The following is a 15,560-nucleotide window of genomic DNA, read 5'->3' as shown; positions in this document are numbered from 1 at the left end:
TGTATATTTTTTGGGAGGTTCCCAAATTTTTAGTTGTAAATTAATATTGTTGGGGAACCTCATTGTTGCATAGATGAAGATTTAAATTGGGGGAGGGTAGATGAAAAGTTAGTGGAAAATGAGGTGGACGAATAAGAGAAAGATAGATAAAATATGGGGCATCTCACCTTTGCGGATGCTCTAAGTCCTCCATATACTCCCTCTTATTCGCTATAATGTTCCCTCTTTCCCGAAACGGATTATTCAAGTAATGTTCCCCTTTCCTTTTTTGGTAACTTTTACTCTTATTTTATTCATCACTCTTTCCTATCACCAAACCCCACACAACTCTTTTACTCCTATTTTATTACTTTTCTTAATGTTTTGACCCCCACAACTCCTTATTTAACTCCTAATAATTTATCTCTCTCTCCTAGCACCAACTCCACCAATGTCCTTTATTCATTTTTAATAGTATTCCTTAAGTATCGTGCCAAAGACAAAGGGGAACATTATAACGAATTGGAGGGAGTACTATTTATGGACTATGGTTACATTTAAATATATAACCTGCCACTTTTTTCCAAACAAGGAAACAACACATTAACAAAATACCTTCAACAACAATGGAGCAACCTACCCAAAAAACGATTACTCGAACATATTGATCGACATTATATAATTAGATAAATATCTCTCTCCACGTAATTGTTAGTTTGTCACGAATATACGCCCTCTGTCTCGATAATTAACGGGGGCTGATTTATATCGACGACGTTTTAGTAAATATCGACGACGTTTTTCATAAAAAAGACGATGACTGCCCTTTTGACTTTCTCTCTCTAAAAAAATTTCTCTCAAACTCAACTAAATTAAAAACAACAACAACAACAATTAACAATATGTCAGCCTAATTAGTTCATGACATTAATTTTGTAAATAACATATTGTTAATTATTTGCGTAAATCTGAAATTTATACCCCAAGGTTGAACCATGGACCAAACTTTGAGATCTAACGTTCAGCCATGGACCAAACGTTGGAAATCAACGTTTGCCGTGGTCCAAACGTGGGAAACCAACGTTGGCCGTGGTCCAAACGTTGGAATCCCACGTTTGGCCACGGAGATTTTTTTTTTTTTTTTTTTAAATTTTTTTTTAAATTTTTTTTTAAAAAAAAAAAAAAAAAAAAAAAAATTTATCCGTGGCCAAACGTGGGATTCCAACGTTAGTTTCCCACGTTTGGACCACGGCAAACGCTGGTTTTCAACGTTTGGTCCGTGGTCGATTGTTGAATCTCAACATTTAGTCGATGAACTAGTTCATTTTTTTTTAAAAAAAACCGTGTTTAATAGGTTTATTTGCCGATTTTTTAAATTTATTTAAGTTTTCTAGTCGATGTGCGTTAATTTCTAACATCTTTTAATTGGTTTAATACAATGAGAGATCGAAATGTAGTTGATTTTTAGTAGAATTTGAGAGAAAATTGTTTAGAGAGAGAAAATAGTGTAATTATGCAAAGGGCATTATCGTCTTTTGGAATGAAAACGTCGACGATATTTACAAATCCGGTAATTAACATTTCAAACACCTATTATTTCCGTTTGATAATAATAAACCACTCTCATTCGGAGTAATAAAATACAGTCAATAATGGAGTACTTCATCAGCGAAACCAGAATTTATAAAAATTCGAAACCTGCAAACAGTCAGCTCAGAAAACAACTGTATTGTCGTCGTCGTCGTTATCTCCTTCGTCAATGGATTCTTCAGCAACAATGGCGATCAACCCTAACAAGCTCCTCAAACAACAGTAATCATTTCTTCTTTTTCTCCCCTATTTTTCATCAAATTAGTGTAATTTCGTGTCTTTAATTTACTCGATTGTAACTGCAATTCTTCCAGATTTGTCAGCAACTTAGCTGGATCCTCAATGCTCGAGATTTTATCCCTCGCTACAGTAATTCCTGTGAGTTTATCCATCAATTACTCGAATTACAGTTTTTTTTTTACCTTCGCAATTTAAACCTATTATTTGCTGTTTTTGTGTTTTTTGGCCTAATTTTCAGGTGATTGTGCTATTTCGGCGTTCGTTTGCATTTAATTACGTGCCTGGTATGCTTTTTTACTGCTCTTTAGCATGATCATTTTTGTGATTAGTTTTGCTGCTTTAATTTGTGCTATATTGTAGTATTTTATGTTGATGAATGTGTGATGAAATGCGACTAGTGTAAGCCTACTGACTTTCTACACGTAGGCCGTTCTCTGTAAGCCTACTGGTATGCGTTGGTGTTGAACTACGTTGCCGGATTTTATTGATCCCAAGCGAGTTGTGAATCGTGAATTGGTTAAAGCATATTTTATCATGACGCCTAGACGCCTAGTTAAAATCACTATGACAGACACTCTATAAGAATAAGAGTGTATTGCGTATTAGAGGTGGCGTTGTCATTATTAAGTAGGCAACCTTGGTGTAGAGTTTTGAGTTTGAACTTCCGTATACTATTGGGACTTTGGGAGTTGGGACAAAGTTGAGTCTATTGCTAAATGTTAAATTATGTTCCTCAGTAATTTAGCGCTTTATGAACGAGAAGAGATTTTGCCAGGTAGCATTCTGTTTGATGCCTGCTAATCTCAAGGCTTTGTGTCATGGACTCATGGTGCATCTTTCTGATTATTGCGGGAGTAATTTTAGTAAAATGTAGTAGGTTATATAATTTCAGACGTTAGTATTTCGAATCATATCATTACCTTCCACACATCCCTCATCTAGGGTTTGAGAAGGGGATTTGAAAATATTTTAGTTGGAGAGACACCCTCATTTGGAGAGAGCTGAGTGGCTTTCAGGATGATTTGGAATGTTGATGTACTGGCTGTCATTCCCCATGTAATTGCTTCCTGTTACTCAGGGTGTAGTGCTAATTGCATAGTTATACTGATAAGGTATCCTTTGCTGGGAGCCTGGGACCATGGCTTACAAATTACAATATTTTAATTACCTCTGATATGAAGAAACCCTAGATGGTTATATATGTGGCTGTAACTGCTGCGGTTGAACCCTCACCCTTTGATTGGATACAAAAGAGGAGGAAGGAGATGGGAGGGAGGAAAGGTTCAATGTCATATTTCTTTCAAATATTTCTTATGTTGAAATGATTTTACTTTGCCTTGTAAGAGGTAAATAAAGGAACTCATGTTCCCTACTCCAATTTTTGCGGTATGCAAGAGTTGTGATTTATGAGTTACCAGGCAACCTCAATCTTTTCTTCTATGCCTTTGTTTTTCATATAATACTCCTTGTTTCAAGAATATTCTCCTTGCTAAGAAAATACTCTAATTATGCTAAGTAAGGACACTATTCTGTTACGAGGCAGATTAAAAGTTATCATGAATTGTCCCTATTCTTGTTCTATCTGCAGTATGACTTCTACTTCCCTCCTTTTCACCCTGTTCTTATCACTTTCAAAATATGGGAGGGGAATTTAGAAAATTGGGAAAAACATGAAGAAATGGAGGGAGTAGTTGCAAGCTTATCGTAGTATCTTTGAACAAGATTGTTTGCATATTTCCTTACACTTTTATTTATCTTACAATGTAAGTTATGTGATCACTTTTTTTTTTCTACGTTTATTCAAGTCCAAAGTTGTTTGCCTTAGGTACAAAATGACACCACCTGGATAGTACAAAAGATTTTTCCTAATATGTACAGTCGACTGGCAATATATTAGTTTTTTTTTATTTTATTTTATTGCTGTGCAAACCAAAAAACCAGATGACTGATCCTTATTCTTCAGGTTTTGAAGCTTCCTCGAAGTCGTCGAAGAAGGATGATAATGATACAAAGATTGCAAAGAGTTTCAGTGCATACATGTCTTCAATGGGTTTAGACTTTACGTTCATTCTCATTCCTTCTCTTTTAATTCTCACTGTAAGTTTGCCATAAAAATTCGCGTACAAATCAAATAATTCTTTTGTCGCTCCTTGGGCCATCATAATAAGGACTGCCTTTATTTGTAGTTCAATCATTGCTGATAGTTTATTTTGTTTTATCCCACTTGAGTTGTCGTCTTCAAGATTGCTGTTTAATAAGAGATCTGGTCTGCTTGCTGTGGTTCGCTATATAGCAATTTAAAAACTTCTGATGTTATAGACATTGCCTCTCAATGGTGTTTTCGTTAATTTTTTTCTAATGCATGTATAATAGCTATTTCACCATACATAACATACTTGTCCCCACAATTTGACATTAATGCTTTCATCTTGCTGTGTCTCATAAAAATGTGCCACAATCAGTCAATCAAATCAGAGTGTCAGGAATCTCAGGATGCGTAGTTTTGTCATGTAGAGTGGCTGGTTTCAGTCATTCTTTCTGGTTTGGAATCTATTTTTGTGTGTGAACTTGTACAATCTCAATGGTGAAGTATATTTTCGTGTCAGATGGGTACTTAGTATTGTTTTCCAGGTTTTGTCAGGATGGACAAACATACTAGCTCTAGTGCTGACTTTGTTTCTTCTCATCCATATTTTAGTGAAAAGGTAACTATTGTGCCACAAAAACATCTCTGATCTCTCTTGTTATCGATTAAGACATAATTCCCTATTCCTTCTGTGTATGAAACAGATATAGCACCTCTGATTCTAAGCAAATCCTTCAAACACATGACTCCATCAAAAGAAGTATTTCATCATTTAGAGTTATTACGGTACACATCTTGCCTCAGTACAATTATATTGCTCTCAATCGCTGCCAAATCTTTACTCCACTACAATTAATTGTTCTCATAGGATTCTCTTTTGTCTCACAAGGATAATTGCTGCAGATGTTACTTACATGTATATGTATACTTGCTGTTGATTTTAAAATATTTCCTCGAAGATATGCAAAGGCAGAGACCTATGGAACTGGTTGGGTGAGTGTTGTGCTTTATGTAGCTTGATCTTTACAAATTAGTTGTCATCTAAAGAGAAATGGCACAAGTGAGTGGGTGAGGTCCAGTTTTGCCTCCATCAAACTGAATTCTCCGTAATATAATTGCATCAGATGGATTTGGGAGTTGGTTCATTTGTGCTAGCCAATGCTATTGTTTCACGTCAAGCACGCAACATTCATTCTAGGTAAGTTGTTTGTCATTGCTAAACTTTGCAATATGGCGTCCAAAATGACCTGAAACTTAAGCTAAACAATATTTTCTCATTTACTTGGGAGTACAAATTCTACAAAATATACTGTACCAGGCTACCAGCAGATTAAACTAAAGGATTGCTAGAATGAGAAGCAGATTGGTATGAGCAGCAGAAAAACATTAAGAACTGAATAAATATCTATTCACCTATAAAATAAATTATAAAATTTCATTTAATGGTGTAGTATTACCATTTTTTGTGAATTTTCTACGCTTACATATTACCTTTTGAAGATACTAATAGCCTAAGGATATTCAAATGTTTGTTAGGAGTAAAGTAGTATAAGGTACATTAATTTGTTAATGTTCTTAGTTCTTACATTTTCTTTTGTTGTTTCTCTGAAATATAGCGGATTGAAGACTGTTTTGAAGTCTACATGTCCATTGATCTTGCTGGGATTAGGTCGTCTTGTTTCAACTGCAGGAGTGGATTACCAGGTGAAGATCATAATTAACTTTCCCTTGGTTTTTCTCTTACTCTTTTCGGTAATTTTGAAGATAATTGTACTGGTAAGACGCAAGAATGTGAAAAGGAGGATAAGAAATCCTTCTAGTGAAAGATTTACCAATTACCACAGTTTCATTCTAAGTATGTAAATTTTTGAAGTAATCCTATCAAGCTTACCTGTAAGGTTCAAGTGAGGATACCTCAAATTAATTAAGACATCTTTGGTTGAAATTTGGTTATTAACCCCTGCTTTGATTAAAATGACATGTAAGACGCTGTCAATGTCTAAGAGGTTAATAGTTTAGACTCTTAATGCTCTATCTTACTTTGGCTGTACACCTGTTTCTTATGAAGCGTTATTCATTGTCTATCCCCTGATCATTATAGGTTCATGTAGGAGAGTATGGTGTGCATTGGAATTTCTTTTTCACTCTTGCTGGTGTCGCACTTCTGACTTCAGCAATAAACATTCATCCCAAGTATTGTGGGATATTTGGTCTGCTCATTCTTATAGGTATATCTTCCTCTTGTTTTTTTATACCTATATGTTTGGATATTGAATATTTCATGCTGTAATCTCAAAAGACTAATCAGCCCTCAGGTTACCAAGTATTCTTGTTGCAGGGATTAAATACGTATCTGTTATCGGATGTGAGGGGACAAGACATTATCAGCCAAAATAAGGAGGGAGTTTATAGCATATTTGGTAAGCGTCATTATCACCCATCACCATATTTTCTCTGTTTATCCTTGCTGTTTATATATAATATAAATCTCATGTTTCTTCTTGTATGTAAGAAATCAGCAACTCTCATTCACCCATCATTGTATTTTCTATGTTATTGCTGTATGTATATCAGTCTACATAATATAATCTCTGGATACTTTATGTTATTAGTATTTTTCTTGTAGGATATTGGGGTATGTATCTGGTTGGTGTTCAGATGGGCTACCATCTTTTCTTCCAGAAAGATCACTCAACATCAGATGGACTTCGGCAGACAAGGACGAGAGTCTTTCTTGTTTCTCTTGTATTCTGGTATATGAATTTGGCGGTTAATTGTGTTTATAACATTTTACTTCTTTGTCAATTTTGTGCATTGGGCTAAATATTTTCTAACTTTGTAGGTTATTGACTGTGGTTTTAGACCAGTATGTGGAAAGAGTTTCACGGAGGATGGTATATTTGCTATGTAGAACTCTTTCACTTTTGCTTTTTTCTAAAAGAAAGATTTACTTGAAATGTGATTTCAATTGTGTATATTTGCCTCCAGTGCAACATGGCTTATGTGATGCTTGTGATGGCTGTAAATTTTGAGGTACCTCATCTGTTCTGCCTTACTTCCTGGTTTCTTTATGCCAGATTAGTGTTTTATTGCATCTTGATTTCATTTTGCTTTCTTGCTAGTCGCATATATCCCTTTTCTGTCTATCCTTCTCACTCCTTTAGTTCTCTTTTTCTTGATCTTATTTATTCGTTACTCTCATACTCCTTTTCTCCCCTTTGTTGCGCTCTCCAATTTTCAAGTCTTCCCCTTTGAAACTGTGTTGAGTTGTTGTGATAGTAGTGACCTCCGAAACTTGGATAACTCTGTTTTAATGCCATGTCGCAGCCTAGACGTAATACCATGGCGTGAGTTCCTGAGATATATCTTAGGTCTGACCAGTGCGCGATGATATTGCATATTAGATATCTGTATTTAGTCCCATAACTAATCGAATTACATTCAAATTTTGCTCAGTTTATATATTTTACCATTTTTTCCCGTGTTTTTATTTGACATGCATGCCGATTGTCCTTTTGAATTGCGCCGACTTTGCAGGTTCTTGCAATATTTATGCTCTCGGAGTATAGTGGTGGAAGTAACTTTACAGTGCTTGAAGCAGCTTTCGACAAAAATTTATTGGCGTCATTTCTTCTGGTAAATTCCCATTTCTGTTTACTCCCTGAGCTGCCCCCAACCGTTGAATTATTTTCGAAATCAGAAAGTCTTGCACGAAGCCCTCATAAATACCCATATAATATTAAGCAACTATTCTGAGATTGTCGTAATTACTCCTAATATTTTACATTTCTTGATTAATTAGATGGGTATTTTCTGAGACGGTCTCGTACAAGTATTTGTTTCCAAAATTATTCATCCCATGAATTGATCACTTAAAACTTTAATTTTGTTTTATGCAGGCAAATGTCCTAACTGGGCTGGTAAACTTGTCTCTTGATACCTTATTTGTGTCTTCGATTCAAGCATTGGTTATCTTAACGTTGTATATGCTTGTTCTATGTTTCATCATGGGCGCTGCAGACTTTCGCGGTATTCGGTTAAAATTTTGGTAGATTTAGTCCGCTTTAATACATATGATCACCTTTTTTTTAAACTTGATTTGCTGCCGCTAGGTCAATTTGCCTCAGCTGTATTTTACTAGACTACAAATTAATCCAAAACTGAAATTTACCAGTTTCCAAAGCTTTATTTTCTTATGCTGCTTTTTCTCTGAGCCTTTCGGTATTGCTGTGCAGTACAAATAGGAATTCATTGGTATTATCCAGCACATATTACAAGTTCGAAAAAGTTGCCTGTAAGATTTGGTCCTCACAAGGCTCCTTCATTATCAGTCACATGTACATGCTTCTTTGGTTAGATTTCAAACATGTGTATTATCATCGAAACAGCATGGCATTACATTTAAAGTACTCATCGAGAGAGAAATAGACCAAGGCAAGGGATTTGTGAGAGTGATGACAAATTGAGAATTCGGATAATGGTAAGGAGCAAGGACTAAGGATATAGGAGGCTTTTGGTCCATGTATAGGAAATCCCTTGGTACAAATTTCTCTCGTGGATTTATAAGGCGATGCCCGTGCATTTGTACTATTACGTCAGTTGATCAAAGACTCGTGTAATCTTGCCTACGGCAAAGAGGTAGGTACACATCATTAAAGAATGTAATTTTCCGAGGGTGGGGTGTTCATGAGCAGGAAGCGTGTTTCAAGTGGTGGAGGAGTGGAGGACTGTTTTCGGGAGTTGGTGAAATGTTTTCAAAAGTGGGGAAGGGACTACTAGTGTTTTGGGGTCAGGTTGTGTTGGTCTAGGGCTGGAGTTGGGCGGGTTGTGGTGATGGGTAGGAGATGGAGAGAGGAAAGTAATAGTAATAACACTAATAAGTTTGTAATTGAACAGATTGTGGAATATGACCGTCTTACTGAGACGGCCATTTTATCGGTTAAACACTCATTTATTCCTATCAATAAATGAGTGTTTTTACATGTAAAAGAACCTTCTCACACTCTAAGACGGTCTTACACAATATTATTGCAAGGACCTATTGAGTCAGAAGTAGTATTTGACATTTCTCATGCAATGGTAAATTCTCTGGAATGCCTTTCTTTCAGCTGCGAAGAAAAGACCGTAGAAAGAGTTGATTAAGCCAGAAACTGCATTATAGGTTAGCAATAATGTTTTATTCAATGTATACAATTGGTCTTGCTTAAGACCGTCCTAATTTAAGACCTCACACAACTTCCCTTTATTTCCACTTCTATTTTAATTGGGTGTGAGAGCAGTCTTAGATTAAGACAGTCTTAAACAAGAATTGGTACAATGCATATTATTGTAGGAAATAGCAGGAAAACTATGCATTCTAATTTCTGATCATGAAAGTTTCCATGTGAATGAGTGATTATATTCTGTACTGTAGTACTTTTGGAGAGGGGGGAAATTTCACATGGATTCTTGGTGCTTACTCTGGCAGCTTGGACCATAATTTTATGGTCCAACCCAAGTTCCCAATCCTTTTCATCTGATTTGGAATTCCGTTTCCCTTCCTTTTTAAATACAAGCAATGATTTTAACCCGCTTTCTAAACTTTATTTCCACTTTCGTATCCTAATATTTCTGAAATCTCGGTAACTCCGCTCAAATGATTTGATGATTTGAGGCTTGACATAGTTTTCTAATATTCCGTGTTTGACATGACTGTAAAATGAGTCACCGAGGGCACCTGCTAGTGACGAAACCAGAGGTAGAAGGATGGTGGTTCCTCCCCGTAATGAAAAAATTGAAAATTTCTGGTTATGTTTCAGCTTTTTTTTTTCCCTTAATTACTTCACTGCTGTTTTAATGTTTTTCACCCCAAAAAAATTTCCAATCTATGTTATCCCTTTAACTTCAAAATATGTTCCGTCCCTGGAGAATACCATTGAAAACTTGTTTATATTCCCCATTTTCTCCGAAATAAGATAAAAGGTCGCCTGTCTAACACTTCATTTATACCTTATTCAAGCAAGCTATGTTAAGTTTAGAAAAAAATAAGTTAAGACGATCAAGCACGTATTGTCTATTTATAATATGTTAATTAAAACATAAAACATTTAATTTTATTAATACCGCGAATTTGGTCTTGATCAAAACTCGGACTTGGGCTCTGTTTGGTAAAACGAACGAACTGAAAAGGTACCTGAAAACTGAAAAGCTAACTGAAACCTGAAAAGGTAGCTGAAAATTAGAAGCTGATAAGATGACTGATTATATAAAAAATGGTTTGGCAAACTAACTAAAAAGGTACCTTATTTTGGTAAAATGACTTGAAAGGATATAATAATTCTTTAATATATTATAAATTGAAAGGGTAAAAAGGTAATATTATCAAGAATCAGGTACCTAAAATATGAAATGCTACTCTAAGTAGCATTTCATTTCAGGTAGCTTATTTGGGCAAATAAGCTATTTGTCAAACACTTCCAGAAAAATAAGCTACCTGAAATGTCTTGCCAAACGGAGCCTTGGTCTTTTTCCTTAATGCTAAGGTCTGAAAAATTTTGTTTATTGGCGTAATGAACTAATGATTTGTCCTTTCGGTCTATGAAGTTGCCGGAAGTTTCTAAAATGGTGAAACATAGTAGCAAGAGGAAGTACTCACTCCCCAAATCCCCCCCCAAAAAATAGTTAAAATTATTGTTTTCTGTTGCCTAATTTACGTATTTGCGGGCATAGCAAAGATAGTACGGAGTAAAATATAAGAAGAACGTCTGCTACTCCAGAATTTCATTTCTAACTCCGCCTCTAATATAGTGGGTTTAGTGTAAAATTGCTGACCGATTGTTTTTTGTGGACCAAATTCTGATCCATTGGTTAGTGTTGACTGTTGATGTAAAAAATAATTCCTCCATGCTAACTTACTTCTCATGGTTGGACTTTTGTGATCTGCCATGGTCAATTTTGGCCATTACATATAGAAGGATGCAATGTAAACTTTTTCATGTAATCATTTCATACCTGTGACCTGTAACGTGTATAACGGATGATAACAAAAGTCATCAAAGCCGACATCATCTGATCCTTAAAGATCAAACAGTGGCGGAACTATGATTTGAATTTAGGAAATAAGAGACTTTAGAAGATTAATAATCTTAGGAAGTACAATATAGAAAACAAGAAAAAATAAATCTTAACCGTTGTTCTATGTGTCGATAACCCGTACTAACCCCATTCTTCGAATCTTCGTCACTGGACCGGTACATGACATGTCTTTGTCTATAAGAGAATAAATCCATCTTATGCTGATGAATAGATTTATTTACATGATAACATGAGAGTATATAATATAATGAACATGAAGTTTAATTAGGATTCTGACACAAAATGAGGACCTCCTTCAGGAGCATGCACTAAAACGTTTGAATAATGAAGAGCAACTTGTCAACAGCTTGTAATTTTTGTAACTATTCTCATTTCTATGTAATTTTCTTGGGCCCTCTTCCCACCTTCTTTTTCTGAGACCATGGCAGTTTGTTGGACATCATCCCCTTATTAACTTAGGATGCTAAACAAAACAAAAGTTCTTGGTCCAGCCCTTTCAATCTTCGGCTTACAACCGTTGAGTTTGAGAGAGAAAGCGAGCAATATACAAGTACATTGATGCGGTTTTTGCTTAGTTTTGTGAACGAGGTGGAGTATTGTGAATTTTAGGTCGTAGATTTGCATGTTCGACTCACCTGTCCTTTTTGTTATTGTACTGACCTTTTACCTCCTTTTACGACAAAAAAACGTGTTGTACACTTGTACTAGTAAATATATAACCTTAGCATCAGTGCATCACCACGGTATGTTGGAATTTTGAGGTTTAGATAGAGAAGATGGCCTTAGAAGCGATGTCTAACTATAACGATATCTTCAACTTTATTGTCTATGATACTCTAAATGCTAGTCATTTTGAGAGTAATGTTGGGATTATGGAAAATGTTGCTATGCTGGAGAAGCCTCAGAGCCTTGATGTTCAGTTTCCTGCTCGAGTTTCCGATACTTGTATGGGAAGTGTTGGGGTGGTAGGGAGGAAGAAAAGACGAAGAAGGCCAAAGGTTTGCAAGAACAAAGAGGAGGCTGAAACACAGAGGATGACTCACATTGCTGTTGAGAGAAACCGTCGAAAGCAAATGAATGAACATCTAGCTGTTCTACGTTCTCTCATGCCCGAATCTTACTGTCAAAGGGTACGTAATTCCTCCACATTTATATGTTCTGTCGTTTACAGTTTTCAACATTCATAACGCGCACTATAGTGTCTTCGTTGTTAGTTTCACAAACTATGCTCAGACTGCAATATCCGATAATGACCCTGAAACAAAAAAGGACTTTAAAACGATCTGTCCTCAGTCCTCACCAGTAACTTTAGATGTTAGAGACTATGAATTTATGATTAGTGTCTGGGTTCCATCCCATCATATGATTTTGCATTTCATTTCAACAACACTTACCATTACTTGAATGCTATGCAACTGCAGGGTGATCAGGCTTCAGTAGTGGGAGGTGCCATAGATTATGTAAAGGAGCTTGAACATATTGTGCATTCCTTAGAAGCGCAAAAAATGCTAATCCTACAGCGTAACATGAGACTAGGGACGCCTGAAGATGGCACCGCATTCTTAACACCACTATTTCCAGATTCTGGCCGACAAGGTAACAAGTATAGCTTAAAGAGCAGAACATCCTTAGCTGAGGTTGAGGTCACCTTGGTCGAAACCCATGCAAATCTCCGGATCTTTACAAAGAAAAACCCGAGGCACTTATCCAAATTGGTTTCGGGTTTTTTATCTCTTCGCTTCACCATACTTCATCTAAATGTTACCACCTTGGACCCTTTAGTCCTCTACTCCATAAGTGTCAAGGTATGACTATTATTTCATCCCTATACTATTTACTAATTTCGATGAAAATTGTTGTGAGCTGCGAGTTTGATGTAGTTCGCTGATTAGAAGCCTAATTCGTCGGTTCATTCATCAATTGTTAATTTGATACGAATTCTACTCAAAAGAATAGAACTCTTGAGTTTGCAGCGGAATTATCTAAACTGGACAGTAGCTGGAACTGTCTGGTTGTCGAATTTTAGAGAACAACAGTATTTGACCACTTCCAGCATCATGTTTGTATCATAATTGTTTGGTCATCATTTTAGAGAACAACAGTATTTGAATAACTGAATGTATTTGATTTAATGCAGGTTGAAGAAGGGTGCCAGCTGACTTCTGTAGATAGTATTGCATACGCAGTTCAACAAGTGCTTCGAATAATAGACGAAGATGTATCCAATCTCTTGTTAACTTACTAGATGGTTACGAGCTAAAAATCCCTTTGGATTAATTATTGTTACGCTTGGTTAGATACGCTTGGTAAGTTTTAGCGTATCTAGCTAAGTTGTGTGTTTTCTTATTCAAGGACGGGTGAATAAAACTAATTCGAAGACGATAAAGCGGACAAGTACTTTACAGTTCACAATTCCCTTTATACGGAGTACTATGCTGTTTATCCTCGATTCCTAGCACTCGTGAACTAGCTGAAGACAACCCGATTAGGTCGGAATGTTGTGCAATCGTTTGCAGCAGCTCTGAATAGTGCATTAGTATTCCTAGTACAGAAGCTTTTGCCTGTAAAGTCGACTCGGTCCAAATTTACCTGTTATTGTGCCTTTTATCACTATTTTTTCAGTGACCAACCGCCGTATTTTCGACCTCCTATCAATAGACTAAGCAACAACTACTTTGATTCATAACTTGGACCAACACCTGTTTCGATTTTCGAACCATCGTATCTTTTTATTTATATATGAGTGTGAATATTGATCAAGAAAGTTATGCAATTTATATTAAGTACTCCCTTCATTCAACTCCACACTACACATGTGCTTTTTGCACGGGTATTAAAGAGCGGATTAAAAAAACGTTTAAAAGTATATAGGGAAAAGAATGGTGGGGTTTTATGGTGGAGTTTTAAAAAGGTGGAGTTTTATGGTGGATTAGAGTGGGCCAACAATGGCATTTGATGTAAATAAGTAGTTGGAATTAGGATAAAATGATCTTTTTTATTTCTTTTTTAGGAAAGATGTAGTGTGGAGTTGAATGGAGGGAGTACCAGGTATAAGGAGCAAAAGCCTAAACTGATGGCTGGAATTCTAAGATCGATTTTATACTCTAACAATTCATTCCGTAATGACTTAAAAATGCAAGTACAAAGTAGATGGATTCATTGATTGATATTTGACATAATGCAACATGTAACAGTGTCACGGTCAAGGTGTCAACCTAAGTATACGCGAACAATATAAATTAAATGTAATCCAATCAATGCTTACATTTCATCCAAAAAAAATGTAATCCAATCCTTGTACGCAAAGACCTTCAAGATGTTACTTTCTAAGTGTTGGGACTGCACAATCCAACGAAGGTATTTTTAATCCACAAATTCTCATTTGTAACGGGTATATCCGTCGTAAGCTTACGACGAGTCAAGTAATATCCATGTGAGATAGATAAGATAAAAACAGAGTGTCTGGAGAGTAGAAATCTCTTTTGCCTTATCTATTCATATGGATAGTACTTAACTCGTCTCAAACTTGTGACGGATATGCCCGTCACAAGAGAGCCTTGCGATTATTAATCATAATATGACATTCAAAATTGATTTTATAGTGAATCGTGGTGGTCTTATCCTAGTGGCTAAGATGAGATATTTCTAATAATAAAATAGGTCATGAAGTTTAAATCTCTCTTTCTCCGGTAATGTGTCCTTTTTTTTAAGGCGGGCTCTGTCTGGCCTGCCTGTACTGTCGGCCCCAGATATTTCTAGTTTGCGTAAAACTGTCCAATGACCGGGCCGGTTCAGGGCTCCATCAAGATTCATCACACCTCACCCTGCCCGTTAAAATACTAAAAAATAGGCTTCTCTATTAGAGTATAAAATCGATCGTGGTACTACAACTACTAGCTTAAACTTTTGGTTGAGATAGTTTCTTGACATTCTCCGAACAAGGATCAGGCTTAGATATTTCTGACCCAATCCCATCCGTGCAACCTTCCAGACAGACCAATTTAGGGCCCAACCAAAGAAACTCGGTCCGCCTTAGGCTGGTCCGTCCAACCCTAACCCGGCTCGTGACCAGATCTACCACAAAAAGTCAAAAACCCGTCCCTTTGACTTGCGAGAGAAAAGACAAAGCATCACCATTAGGATAACAATAGTTGCGATAACTTTAAAACACTAATAAAAGCACTTGGTAAGTTGAGGTTGCTTCAACAAGAATAAATAAACGGTTCACAAATATAGTTTGATATAGTTCACTGAAATTAATACAAAATCGAGAAGATAATGTCAGGAATTAAATGATTAAGTGTGTATAGGAACTAATTTACGTGTCCCTTTGCATTTTTTTCAATCTATGGTAGTGGCGGATTTAGGAGGGGCTAATAGGGACACTCGCATAGTTGGCTAATGAAAAATTTGCAAGTTTTGGCTAAAATTTCCGAAATTTTCAAGTTTTTGTTATGTCATTAATTGTTTGTCCGAAGAATATTTTTGCCCTCTTTAACTATAAATCCGGGCTCTCCCACTAATATACGACATTGCAACTCCACCGCTACTATTCAATATGTCACTTCATCACTACGTTTACAAACTCACA

The 15,560-nt window shown here is 36.2% G+C and overlaps 2 protein-coding genes across 3 annotated transcripts in view; both read left to right on the top strand.

The window, feature by feature from the left end:
- The window catches only part of LOC141593102 (uncharacterized protein At4g17910), a 28,144-nt gene extending 20,070 nt beyond the window's left edge, over positions 1 to 8,074 (top strand). The window contains exons 1-16 of one of the 2 annotated variants that reach the window (XM_074414066.1): positions 1,640 to 1,791; positions 1,884 to 1,947; positions 2,048 to 2,093; positions 3,773 to 3,906; positions 4,441 to 4,514; positions 4,600 to 4,681; positions 4,799 to 4,888; positions 5,020 to 5,093; positions 5,512 to 5,599; positions 5,997 to 6,123; positions 6,211 to 6,315; positions 6,522 to 6,648; positions 6,738 to 6,789; positions 6,884 to 6,928; positions 7,433 to 7,531; positions 7,795 to 8,074. In XM_074414066.1, the coding sequence (XP_074270167.1) occupies positions 1,739 to 1,791; positions 1,884 to 1,947; positions 2,048 to 2,093; positions 3,773 to 3,906; positions 4,441 to 4,514; positions 4,600 to 4,681; positions 4,799 to 4,888; positions 5,020 to 5,093; positions 5,512 to 5,599; positions 5,997 to 6,123; positions 6,211 to 6,315; positions 6,522 to 6,648; positions 6,738 to 6,789; positions 6,884 to 6,928; positions 7,433 to 7,531; positions 7,795 to 7,947 (1,413 nt within the window). In that variant the 5' untranslated portion in view covers positions 1,640 to 1,738 and the 3' untranslated portion in view covers positions 7,948 to 8,074. Of the gene's footprint in view, positions 1 to 1,639; positions 1,792 to 1,883; positions 1,948 to 2,047; positions 2,094 to 3,772; positions 3,907 to 4,440; positions 4,515 to 4,599; positions 4,682 to 4,798; positions 4,889 to 5,019; positions 5,094 to 5,511; positions 5,600 to 5,996; positions 6,124 to 6,210; positions 6,316 to 6,521; positions 6,649 to 6,737; positions 6,790 to 6,883; positions 6,929 to 7,432; positions 7,532 to 7,794 lie in introns of those variants that run through there. The other variant, XM_074414075.1, reaches the window with a different exon arrangement.
- A 61-nt stretch (positions 8,075 to 8,135) lies between these two features.
- Positions 8,136 to 13,390, top strand: LOC141593124 (transcription factor bHLH94-like). Its single transcript, XM_074414084.1, has 5 exons — positions 8,136 to 8,189; positions 8,284 to 8,533; positions 9,004 to 12,099; positions 12,391 to 12,774; positions 13,107 to 13,390. The coding sequence occupies exons 3-5, from the start codon at positions 11,746 to 11,748 to the stop codon at positions 13,212 to 13,214; spliced, it is 846 nt and encodes a 281-aa protein (XP_074270185.1). The 5' UTR covers positions 8,136 to 8,189; positions 8,284 to 8,533; positions 9,004 to 11,745; the 3' UTR covers positions 13,215 to 13,390.
- The last annotated feature ends 2,170 nt before the right edge of the window (positions 13,391 to 15,560 follow it).

Source organism: Silene latifolia, chromosome 1 (genome assembly GCF_048544455.1).
Source record: "Silene latifolia isolate original U9 population chromosome 1, ASM4854445v1, whole genome shotgun sequence".
Lineage (NCBI taxonomy): Eukaryota > Viridiplantae > Streptophyta > Magnoliopsida > Caryophyllales > Caryophyllaceae > Silene > Silene latifolia.
Note: the sequence above shows the minus strand (reverse complement) of the source record. Positions and strands in the feature narration are given on the sequence as shown.